A 12,171-nucleotide genomic window follows, 5' to 3' on the forward strand; every position below is an offset into this window, starting at 1 on the left:
ACTTTGGGAGGCCGAGGCAGGTGGATCACAACGTCTCCATCTCACGGTCTCCTGAGTGGTCTCAGGAGTTCAAGACCAGCCTGGCCAACATAGTGAAACCCTATCTCTACTAAAAATACAAAAAAACATTAGCCAGGCATGGTGGTGGGCACCTGTGTAGCCCCAGCTACCTGGGAGGCTGAAGCAGGAGAATTGCTTGAACCTGGGAGGCAGAGGTTGCAGTGAGCCGAGATCACACCACTGCACTCCAGCCTGGGTGACAGAGTGAGACTGTGTTTCAAAAAAAGAAAAAAGAAAGAAAAAGAAAAAGTAGTCAGTTTACAAATGTTATTGGCAGTGGGTAGGATGGAATAAGGTGGTCAGGTTACATTTTGTTAAAAAAGTGACATTTGAGCCAAGATCAGCAGAGAGTGAGGAGCCGACCGTGGCATATCTGGAGGAGGGGCAGGACTTTTGATTTCACTCTGAGGGAGGTATTTGGGAGGCCAGGGGAGGGCTGAGCAGAGATGTGACTGGTCTCACCTGTGTACTAAGAGGGTCATTCTGGCTACTGTGGTAGAGTAGCCTCCATGGGGAAGGACAGGAGGAGGGAGAGCAGTGAGGAGCGAGTGATGGTGGTGGCTCGGACCAGTGAGAAATGCTCAGATTCCGGATGCATTTTGAAGATGGAGCCACCAGGATTTCTGGGTGGGAAATTATGGGGTATGACTAACAAGAAGTGTCAAGGCTGATTGGGGTTAGGGCCTCAGTGACTGAAAAGACAGAATTAATGAAAGTGGCAAGATCTCAGGGGGAAGCATGTGTTTTAGGGAGGACCAGAAGCTTGGTTGTAGGTGCCAGTTAGACACCCTATTGAAGGTGATGCATGAATCTGGGGTTCAGGATTCAGGGCTAAGCATTCCTCCTGCTCTGGGCTGTGGCTTCATCAGCTTCCCACCTGGTTGGGAGGGGCCTGTAGTTTTCAAGGCTTTCAGAAGCCTGTGGCTTCTGAAGAGGACATTCCTGGGGGCCAGTACAATTCAAGGGGGTAGGATTCTGTGCCCTCAGCCCTAGGCCGAAGGAAAGTTTGCCAGTCACAAAACTAGCTGAGCCCCGGGACTCCCTGCAGCACACACTATGCATGCTCCACCGTGCCCCAGAAAACCCGTGGGTTCTTTGTTCCTGAACTTGAGTGCCCCATCCCCAGTCCTGGGAGCAGAGGCCGGGCCTGGGTGTGGTAGGGAGGGCTCAGCGGTGCCACCTGGTGGCATGCTTGGGCATGGGCCTGATATCCCCTCACTCCTTCCCCCAGCGTGACTGTCAAAACTACATCAAGATCCTCCTGCCACTCAGCAGCAGTCACCTGTTCACCTGTGGCACAGCAGCCTTCAGCCCCATGTGCACCTACATTGTGAGTGCCCTGTCCTTAGCCCTGAGGCTGGCCTGGGAACTGCCCCTCTTTCTGCCTCAGGGATCCTGTTCTTTAGCATGGACCCCTGGTGAAAGGCAGGGCCCAGAGGGAGGTTTCTGGGTACCACTGGTCTCCAACAGCCCTGAGGCCCCACACCCTGGCCCAAAGCTCAGCCCTGACAGCCATGTCTCCCTGTGCAGGGAGGCATGCAGTCACTCACCCATGAAGATCCTGTCCCACCCAGGCCTTGCTGCCCTCTCCTGCTTCTTCCAGCATCTCTCCCTCTCCTTTGCTTGATTCTCTTGTCTTATCTTGTACACCCCCTCCTCAGCACACACCCCTAGCAGAGGGTGGCATTTGATGCCGTGGGTTGCAGCCCAGCTTTGGGGTCAGACATGCCTGGGTTTGAATCACATTGCTGCCCCTTCCAGGCTCACATCATTTTCTTTTTCTTTTTCTTTTTTTTTTTTTTTTTGAGATGGAGTCTTGCTCCGTCGTCCAGGCTGGAGTGCAGTGGCGCGATCTCGGCTCCCTGCAAGCTCCACCCCTGGGTTCACGCCATTCTCCTGCCTTAGCCTCCTGAGTAGCTGGGACTACAGGCGCCCACCACTGTGCCTGGCTAATTTTTTCTATTTTTTTTTTTTTGTGTGTGAGACTGAGTCTGGCTCTGTCGCCCAGGCTGGAGTGCAGTGGCCGGATCTCAGCTCACTGCAAGCTCCGCCTCCCGGGTTTACGCCATTCTCCTGCCTCAGCCTCAGGAGTAGCTGGGACCACAGGCGCCCGCCACCTCGCCCGGCTAGTTTTTTGTATTTTTTAGTAGAGACGGGGTTTCACCGTGTTAGCCAGGATGGTCTCGATCTCCTGACCTTGTGATCCGCCCGTCTCAGCCTCCCAAAGTGCTGGGATTACAGGCTTGAGCCACCGCGCCCGGCAGTTTTTTCTATTTTTTAGTAGAGACGGGGTTTCACAATGTTAGCCAGGATGGTCTTGATCTCCTGACCTCGTGATCTGCCCGCCTCGGCCTCCCAAAGTGCTGGGATTACAGGCGTGAGCCACGCCCTGCCAGGCTCACATCATTTTCTAAGCCTCACCTCCTCCGCCAGGTGGGTCTGATAACGTGTCCCACATCGGGTCACTGTGAGACAGTGCGGCCCTGTGTCTGGTGAGGCCTCTCTGGAAGCCGACTGTCCGGGTTCAAACCCTTCGGCCCCGTGTCCTGGGGGAGCAGGACAGCCTCCCTGACACCTGACCCCTTCTGTCCCGCACACCTCACCTGCCTGTAGAGTTGCTTTCTCCTGCACACCTCTCGCTTTCTCACCAAGCCCGCTGCTCATTCCCTGGAGTGCCCCTGAGCCTGTGTGTCCACCCTCCTGCAGAACGTGGAGAACTTCACCCTGGCAAGGGACGAGAAGGGGAATGTCCTCCTGGAAGATGGCAAGGGCCGTTGTCCCTTCGACCCGAATTTCAAGTCCACGGCCCTGGTGGTTGGTGAGTGTTGGGGGCAGGCTGGGTTCATTGAAGTTCCATGTGGGGGCACGCAGGGCCAGAGGGCTAGTTCTGGACAGGCTGGGTTCATGCCATGCTTATTTCCAAGGGCACAGAATGGCCATGGGCTTGCCTTGGGTTTGGTTTTTCCAAGTTCCAGCTTCCTTCTCTGCCCACCACAGGCAAAACGGGCAGTGCTGGGGTCACTCTGGGTCCTGAGCAGGGAGAAGGGGCCGTGCTGAAGAGCCCGTTCCCATGGGAATGTTTTCTTGGCAGATGGCGAGCTCTACACTGGAACAGTCAGCAGCTTCCAAGGGAATGACCCGGCCATCTCCCGGAGCCAAAGCCTTCGCCCCACCAAGACTGAGAGCTCCCTCAACTGGCTGCAAGGTGAAGTCCTCTTGCCACCACGCAGAGGGCAGGGATCCTGTTCACTGGGCCCTAGAAGGGGGCCCTTTCCCCTAGCAGGGCCTGTCTCCAGGATTTCTGGGCTGACTCTGAGCTCCTGACCCGGTCCCTACAGACCCAGCTTTTGTGGCCTCAGCCTACATTCCTGAGAGCCTGGGCAGCTTGCAAGGCGATGATGACAAGATCTACTTTTTCTTCAGCGAGACTGGCCAGGAATTTGAGTTCTTTGAGAACACCATCGTGTCCCGCATTGCCCGCATCTGCAAGGTGAGGGGAATGGGGCCACAGAGTGGCCACCCTAGGGACCTCAAAGGCTCCACAGCTGCAAGATCACCCACATCCATGCATGGCCTTTCCCATCCCCCAGGGGGTACAGCTTGGCTAGCAGCTTTTCTCTCTCACCTTTTAAATTAAAATATCTTACTACTTTTTTTTTTTTCTTTTTAGACAGGATCTTTGCTTTGTCACCCAGGCTGGAGTGCAGTGGCACAATCATGGTTCACTGCAGCCTCGACCTCCTGGGCTCAAGCAATTCTCCTACCTCAGCCTCCCGAGTAGCTCAGACTACAGGTGTGCGCCCACACACCCAGCTAATTTTTGTATTTTTTGTAGAGATGGGATTTTACCATGTTGCCCAGGCTGATCTCAAACTCCTGGGCTCAAACGATCCACCCACGTCAGCTTCCCAAAGTGCTGGGATTATAGGCATGAACCACTGCACCCAGCCATTTTTTTTTTTTTTTCACTTAAAAAATGTGAAAATAGCTGGGCGTGGTGGCTCACACCTGTAATCCCAGCACTTTGGGAGGCCAATGTGGGTGGATCACCTGAGGTCAGGAGTTTGAGACCAGCCTGGCCAACATGGTTAAACTCCATCTCTACTAATAATACAAAAGTTAACTGGGTGTGGTGGCACATGCCTGTAATCCCAGCTACTCGGGAGGCTGTGGCAAGAGAATCCCTTGAACCCGGGAGGTGGAGGTTGCAGTGAGCCGAGATTGTGCCATTGCACTCCAGCCTGGGTGACAAAGCAAGACTGTCTCCAAAAAAAAAAGAAAAAAAGTGAAAATAGAGAACTGTACACACAAAAATCGCTTACAAGATGAAGAGGCACTGTAGCATCAGCTGGAGGGCACAGACCCCAGAGGCCAGCTGCCCAGGTTCAAACCCTGATGGCCTAGGATCTTGGGCAAGTCCTCACCCCCTCGGTGAACAGTTTCCTTGCCTGTTAAATAGGAATAATAACACTGACCTCAGAGTTGTTATGTGAATTAATTTAATTAATCCACGTAAAGCTCTTAGAAATGTGGTGGGCAGTGACTAAATGTGAACTATTAGTGTTATCACCCTACCACCCCAGCACAAGAAGGAGTCACTGTTAACATTTTAGAATGCCCTCTCCTCATCTTTTTTTTTTTTTTTTTTTTGGCATATGTGTAACTGTGTATTTATTTATTTTTTTTTTATTTATTTTTTCCTTTTTGAGACAGGGTCTCACTTTGTCACCCAGTCTGGCATGCAGTGGTGAGATTTCACTGCAACCTCCACTGCCCAGTCTCAAGCAATCCTCTCACCTCAGTGCCTCATGTAGCTGGGACTACTAGCATGCACCACCATGCTCAGCTATTTTTTTTGTATTTTTTAGCAGAGACAGGATCTCAAACTCCTGAGCTCAAGTGATCCACCCACCTTGGCCTTCCAAAGTGCTGGGATTACAGGCATTAATAATATAAGTACAGTCCCGACCTTGTGCTTATATTATTAACTCACTCATGAACATGGCATTAGGCTGTATTGGGGTCCTTTGGCTTCCTTGTTTCCTCAGCAGTGCATTGCAGCCTCCTTTCCATATTTAGGAAGGCTCTGCTTGGTCATGTTAAGGACCATCCTCCTGATGGACGTGTACACTGCCTCCAGGTCTTCTGACTTTAGATGGAAGTTGGTCCTGGCCTTCTCCTGCCCTTCAGTCCTGGTGTCTGGGGTGGGTCCATCAAAGCAGTCCTGTGCCATGCATCCCTGTCATGGCTCAGCGTGTGCCTAAGCCCAGCCCTTCTGCCTCTCCCTCCAGGGTGATGAGGGTGGAGAGCGGGTGCTGCAGCAGCGCTGGACCTCCTTCCTCAAGGCCCAACTGCTGTGCTCACGGCCCGACGATGGCTTCCCCTTCAATGTGCTGCAGGACGTCTTCACCCTGAGCCCCAGCCCCCAGGACTGGCGTGACACCCTTTTCTATGGAGTCTTCACTTCCCAGTGGTAGGGTCCCCAGATGCTGGAGATGGAAGGGTGAAGGGTGGCTGGGGCTGGGGCCCCCAGGGCTCCTGGGTTAATCTGATTATTTCCTCTGCAGGCAAAGGGGAACTACAGAAGGCTCTGCCGTCTGTGTCTTCACCATGAAGGACGTGCAGAGGGTCTTCAGTGGCCTCTACAAGGAGGTGAACCGTGAGACGCAGCAGTGGTACACCGTGACCCACCCGGTGCCCACACCCCGGCCTGGAGCGGTGGGTACTGGCTCCCTGTACCCAGAAGGGGTGCTAGGAAGATGTGGGTCCCCACACCATGCTGGAACCAGGGCTGCCTAGCCTCGGGCAGATCACTTGGCTTCTCTGAATCTGTTTTCTCATCTTTAATATGGGACATAGGCCCAGGCCTGCTTTGTCTACTGGGTTAGAGGTAACTATGAATGTTAGAATGTCTTCAGTTCTGTTTCAGGATACAAGTGTGTCCCCATCAGGGCGCTTGCTGAGGGCTGCTACAATCATCTCTTCACTTGGTCCTCTCCCTTACTCAGCTGCAAGCTGCTTATTTAATTATCAAGTGACCGAATGGGCAAGCTGTGGGGAAATAGTGCTTTCTTCCTCCCTTCTAGCCTAACGGGCTACCCTGAAAGCAGACCTTGAGACAAGGATAGATGTGCCAGATAGTTTATTAGGGAGGGGATGCCAGGAAGCAGCATGAAGGAATAAGAAGGTTGAGAGGAGGAGGGAGGGAAACCAAAAGAGGGTGTGTCAGCGAGCCGTTGTTGCTGTGGGCAGCTGGAGTTGGGTCCCGCTGGAGCCCCTGACAGATGGTGTGGAGCACCTCTCAGAATTTCAGGAAGCCCCAGGTGGGGCAGGAAGGAACTGCCAACTGTGCTGGGGCGCTCTGCCCAGCCAGGGCTTCCTGAGAGCACTGGTGAAGGGTGCGGAGGAGCAGGGAGTGTGGTCCTGGTTCTTGAGGCCCCTGGGCATATGAGGCTGGGGTGGTAGGTGGGGAGGAGGCACAGCAAGGAAGCCCTCCAAGCACTCGGTTTCCCCATACCCTGGGCTTTGTCCTTGCTCCCTCAGACGTGCACACCGGCTCTGTAGAGCACTGCCAGGGATGTACCCTGGCTCCGGGCCGGGGGACAGACACTGCTACTGTCCACTGGGAACCAGGGCCCCCATCCTGCCTGCTGCCCCCAGGTGTGGCTGGCCTCATGCCGCTGCTTTCTCCTCTAGTGCATCACCAACAGTGCCCGGGAAAGGAAGATCAACTCGTCCCTGCAGCTCCCAGACCGTGTGCTGAACTTCCTCAAGGACCACTTCCTGATGGACGGGCAGGTCCGAAGCCGCATGTTGCTGCTGCAGCCCCAGGCTCGCTACCAGCGCGTGGCTGTACACCGCGTCCCTGGCCTGCACCACGCCTACGATGTCCTCTTCCTGGGCACTGGTAAGTGTCTGCAGCCCAGCAGGCTCGGGAAGGGGTGCACGTGACCAGTGGGTCATGGGCGGTGGGGTCCACCCTGGGCCTGAGTCCTGTCCACACCCCAGGTGACGGCCGGCTACACAAGGCGGTGAGCGTGGGCCCGCGGGTGCACATCATCGAGGAGCTGCAGATCTTCTCATCGGGACAGCCGGTGCAGAATCTGCTCCTGGACACCCACAGGGTGAGCAGGCCAAGGAGGAATCCTGGCAGGGTGCTTGGGGGGGTGCCCTCCATGAGCACCAAGCAGTCCCCACCCAGCTTCTCCTCCCTTGCCTCAGCAGGATGGAAAGATACAGGATCCAGTCATGAGCTATTAGAAAGTGGGGTCGCCGGTTACATAGCAGGCCTCTTGGGGGTGGCTCTGGGAGGCATACGAGCTGGGTGGCCATGAGCAATGGCCCTGGCTGCCCGTGCCCGCTTCTCATCCCCGTGTCTGGCTGTGCAGGGGCTGCTGTATGCGGCCTCACACTCGGGCGTAGTACAGGTGCCTGTGGCCAACTGCAGCCTGTACCGGAGCTGTGGGGACTGCCTCCTCGCCCGGGACCCCTACTGTGCTTGGAGCGGCTCCAGCTGCAAGCACGTCAGTCTCTACCAGCCTGAGCTGGCCACCAGGTGAGCATTCCCAACGGCCCCTTCTCATCTGTCCAGCGCTGCACAGGTGGCTTCAGAGCACCATCCTGGGCCCTCCTCGGGACTGCCACATGGCCTTATTTATGTCCACTGTCTCAGCATAATTATTAGCTCTCCTGCTTCCTCTCAAGTGCAATTCAGACAAGAAGTTATGTGTTTGTCTTGGCTACCTGTGAAATGAGGACATGATTTGGTTATGTATGAAGTACCACAACTTTGAAAAGCCTTGCGGAAAAAATGTGGATTAGCGTGTGAACGTGCTTTAGTAATAGTAGGGCTATGAAACAGTCCGTTAACAAACCCAGTAAAAATTGGTTTCAGAATAACCTATTTGGGTTATAAAATGTTCATTTAGAAAATAGGGATGAACACAAACAAAAACGACCCCTTATCCCACCACCTAGAGAGAATCACAGTGAGATTTTGATATATTATCCTCTCAGATTTTACTACATGTGTGTATAGAAAACAAAAATCCTTTTATTTTGTTTTATTTTATTTTATTTTACTTCATTTCATTTTTTTTTTTTTTTTTTTATTTTGAGACAGAGTCTTGCTCTGTTGCCCAAACTGGAGTGCAGTGTCGCAATCTCAGTTCACTGCATCCTCTGCCCCTGGGTTCAAGCGATTCTCCAGCCTCAGCCTCCCAAGTAGCTGGGATTACAGGCGCCTGCCACTACACCTGGCTAATTTTTGTATTTTTAGTGGAGGCAGGGTTTCATCATGTTGGCCAGGCTGGTCTCGAGCTCCTGACCTCAAATGATCCACCCACCTTGGGCTCCCAAAGTGCCGGGATTACAGCCATGAGCCACCGTGTCTGGCCAAACTTTCATATATTTTATATAACATTGGGAACTCTCCTGTTTGTAGTGTTCTTGCTTCACATATGGATACACCTGGTGTCAGTTTTTACAAAAACCAGGTGAGTTTTGGTGCGTATGCCAGGAGGGACACCCCAGAATGTTAATTGTCATGATCACTGGCTGGTAGATGCTGTGATTTTTGTAGTGTTTTCTTTTTTTTTTTTTTTTTTTTTTTGAGACGGAGTCTCGCTCTGTCGCCCAGGCTGGAGTGCAGTGGCCGGATCTCAGCTCACTGCAAGCTCCGCCTCCCGGGTTCACACCATTCTCCTGCCTCAGCCTCCCGAGTAGCTGGGACTACAGGCGCCCGCCACCTCGCCCGGCTAGTTTTTTGTAGTTTTAGTAGAGATGGGGTTTCACTGTGTTCACCAGGATGGTCTCGATCTCCTGACCTCGTGATCCACCCGTCTCGGCCTCCCAAAGTGCTGGGATTACAGGCTTGAGCCACCGCGCCCGGCCTTTTATAGTGTTTTCATCTTTCATGCCTGGTTATCTGTCTCCTGAGTGTATCCAGAATTACTGTCCTTTATTTTTTATTACACGGATAAATGCATGTGCATTGTTTTTAAAAAAAGATGAGAACACATCAAAAAAATTTTTAATTAAAAAAAAAGAAAAAGAGAGAGAGATTTATACATACAGATCCCAGCTGTCCTTCCAATATTTTTCTGAGGGTACATACTATTTTTTATTATTATTTTTTGAGACAGGGTCTCTCTGTGTTGCCCAGGCTGGAGTGTAGTGGTGTGATTACAGCTCACTGCAGCCTTGACCTCCTGGGCTCAAGCGATCCTCCAACCTCAGCCTCCCAAGTAGGTGGAACAACAGGCGTGCGTCACCATGCCTGGCTAATTTTTCTATTTTTTGTAGAGATGGGGTCTCGCCATGTTGCCCAGGTTGTCTTGAATTCCTGGGCTCAAACGATCTACCAGTCTTGGCCTCCCAAAGTGCTGGGATTACAGGTGTGAGCCACCGTTCCCGGCCACTGAGGTTACATACTTTTTATGTAATTAAGGGAAGTGTTATCTTAGCTTTGACTTGAAATAATGTGTAGACAGAGGAGATGCTGACTCCTGTGGGTGGGGAATCAGCTCAGGAAAGGCCCTTGCCCAGGCCCAAGTCTGCAGTGAGGGATGAGGGAATGCGGGCTCAGCGGACTTCCTGGCCAATCCCAGAATTCTCTCTGGTCCTCAGGCCATGGATCCAGGACATCGAGGGAGCCAATGCCAAGGACCTTTGCAGCATCTCTTCGGTTGTGTCCCTGTCTTTTGTACCAACAGGTGAGGTGTCCCCTCAAAAGGTAGAGGAGAGAGGTGGGGACAAGTCTTCTTGGAAGGCTCCCCCAGGCACAGATGTTGTAAATGCCTTTCCTCACATCCTCACCCCCTACCCCTGTAAGCAGGTCCCCAGGAAGACTGAGTCCTGGGGTCCCCAGAGTTGCCCATCATGGCACCAGGGGCATAGCCCAGAGGGAGGCAGGGGAGCTTGGAGCTACTGTGGACACTGGCACCTCCCTACCCCATGCCTTTTCTGCCTGCAGGTGAGAAACCATGTAAGCAAGTCCAATTCCAGCCCAACACAGTGAACACTTTGGCCTGCCCACTCCTCTCCAACCTGGCGACTCGACTCTGGCTGCACAACGGGGCCCCTATCAATGCCTCGGCTTCCTGCCATGTGCTACCCACTGGGGACCTGCTGCTGGTGGGCACCCAACAGCTGGGGGAGTTCCAGTGCTGGTCGCTAGAGGAGGGCTTCCAACAGCTGGTAGCCAGCTACTGCCCAGAGGTGGTAGAGGACGGGGTGGCAGACCAAACAGATCAGCGTGGCAGTGTACCCGTCATCATCAGCACATCGCGTGTGAGTGCACCAGCCGGTGGCCAGGCCAGCTGGGGTGCAGACAAGTCCTACTGGAAGGAGTTCCTGGTGATGTGCACACTCTTTGTGCTAGCCGTGCTGTTCCCAGTTTTATTCTTGCTCTACCGGCACCGGAACAGCATGAAAGTCTTCCTGAAGCAGGGGGAATGTGCCAGCGTGCACCCTAAGACCTGCCCTGTGGTGCTGCCCCCCGAGACCCGCCCACTCAATGGCCTAGGCCCCCCTAGCACCCCACTTGATCACCGAGGGTACCAGGCCCTGTCAGACAGCCCCCCGGGGGCCCGAGTCTTCACCGAGTCAGAGAAGAGGCCACTCAGCATCCAAGACAGCTTCGTGGAGGTATCCCCGGTGTGCCCCCGGCCCCGAGTCCGCCTTGGCTCAGAGATCCGTGACTCTGTGGTGTGAGAGCCGACTTCTAGAGGACGCTGCCCTGGCTTCAGGGGCTGTGAATGCTCGGAGAGGGTCAACTGGACCTCTCCTCCGCTCTGCCGTTCGTGGAACACAACCGTGGTGCCCAGCCCTTGGGAGCCTTGGAGCCAGCGGGCCTGCTGCTCTCCAGTCAAGTAGCGAGGCTCCTACTACCCAGACACCCAAACAGTCATGGCCCCAGAGGTCCTGGCCAAATATGGGGGCCTGCCTAGGTTGGTGAAACAGTGCTCCTTATGTAAACTGAGCCCTTTGTTTAAAAAACAAAATGTGAAACTAGAGAGGAAAGAGACAGCATAGAATGCAGCGCACACGGCCGCTCCAGTTCCCAGGGGCACTGGGGATGCTTCCAAAGTGGTTGAGACAGAGTTGGAAACCCTCACCAACTGGCCTCTTCACCTTCCGCCTTATCCTGCTGCCACTGGCTGCCCTGTCTCACTGCAGATTCAGAACCAGCTTGGGCTCCGTGCGTTCTGCCTTGCCAGCCGGCCGAGGATGTAGTTGTTGCTGCCATCATCCTACCACCTCAGGGACCAGAGGGCTAGGTTGGCACTGCGGCCCTCACCAGGTCCTGGGCTCGGACCCAACTCCTGGACCTTTCCAGCCTGTATCAGGCTGTGGCCACACGAGAGGACAGCGTGAGCTCAGGAGAGGCTTAGTGACAATGTATGCCTTTCCCTCAGAATTCAAGGAAGAGACTGTTGCCTGCCTTTCTCCATCTTAGCGTGAGAACCCGTGTGTCCCTTCCCACCACATCCACCCTCTCCATTTTTGAACTCAAACACGAGGAACTAACTGTGCCCTGGTCCTCTCCCCAGTCCCCAATTCACCCTCCATCCCTCACCTTCCTCCACTCTTAAGGGATATCAACACTGCCCAGCACAGGGGCCCTGAATTTATGTGGTTTTTATATGTTTTTTAATAAGATGCACTTTATGTCATTTTTTAATAACGTCTGAAGAATTACTGTTTAATCCTGGCTCTTCCTCTTCAAGGATAGTTGCTTTTTGAGGTTGGTCTAGTTCTCTGAGTTCTGAGGGGTTCTGAACCTTCTCTGTGCAGGGTCCAGTGAGCCAGAGTCAGCCTAGCCTGGCCAGCAACATCTCCCTGTGGGGCAGCTCTGAGGTGGGGAACTTAAGCCACTGATAGGCAGAGGCAGGGGGTTCATTGCATTTACCTCAACCCCTTTATTCTGCATCCCCAATTCAGTTTAGCAAGGGTAGGGACACAAGGGTTGGGATGGGATGGGATGGGGGTCCTTTGTTAAAGTTTTTAATTTTTCAAATCGTGCAGTAAAATAGACTTTATTGATGTACGGTTCTTTACATCTTGACACCTGCAGAGACTCATCTAACCACCACCCCAATCAGGATACAG

General features: G+C 53.5%; 1 protein-coding gene and 1 pseudogene across 3 annotated transcripts in view; both read left to right on the top strand.

Annotated features, from left to right (window-relative positions):
* SEMA4B (semaphorin 4B) overlaps nt 1–11,743 on the top strand; it is a 28,017-nt gene extending 16,274 nt beyond the window's left edge. Inside the window, exons 4-14 of one of the 3 annotated variants that reach the window (XM_077940315.1) lie at nt 1,292–1,390; nt 2,767–2,878; nt 3,152–3,265; nt 3,399–3,550; nt 5,352–5,533; nt 5,628–5,778; nt 6,757–6,967; nt 7,069–7,214; nt 7,449–7,615; nt 9,688–9,773; nt 10,034–11,743. In XM_077940315.1, the coding sequence (XP_077796441.1) occupies nt 1,292–1,390; nt 2,767–2,878; nt 3,152–3,265; nt 3,399–3,550; nt 5,352–5,533; nt 5,628–5,778; nt 6,757–6,967; nt 7,069–7,214; nt 7,449–7,615; nt 9,688–9,773; nt 10,034–10,773 (2,160 nt within the window). In that variant the 3' untranslated portion in view covers nt 10,774–11,743. Of the gene's footprint in view, nt 1–1,291; nt 1,391–2,766; nt 2,879–3,151; nt 3,266–3,398; nt 3,551–5,351; nt 5,534–5,627; nt 5,779–6,756; nt 6,968–7,068; nt 7,215–7,448; nt 7,616–9,668; nt 9,774–10,033 lie in introns of all 3 variants that reach the window. The other 2 variants (XM_015143014.3, XM_077940317.1) reach the window with 2 other exon arrangements.
* Nucleotides 10,818–11,743, top strand: LOC100425200 (uncharacterized; annotated as a pseudogene).
* Nucleotides 11,744–12,171: the final 428 nt, after the last annotated feature.

Source organism: Macaca mulatta, chromosome 7, assembly GCF_049350105.2.
Source record: "Macaca mulatta isolate MMU2019108-1 chromosome 7, T2T-MMU8v2.0, whole genome shotgun sequence".
Taxonomy (NCBI): domain Eukaryota; kingdom Metazoa; phylum Chordata; class Mammalia; order Primates; family Cercopithecidae; genus Macaca; species Macaca mulatta.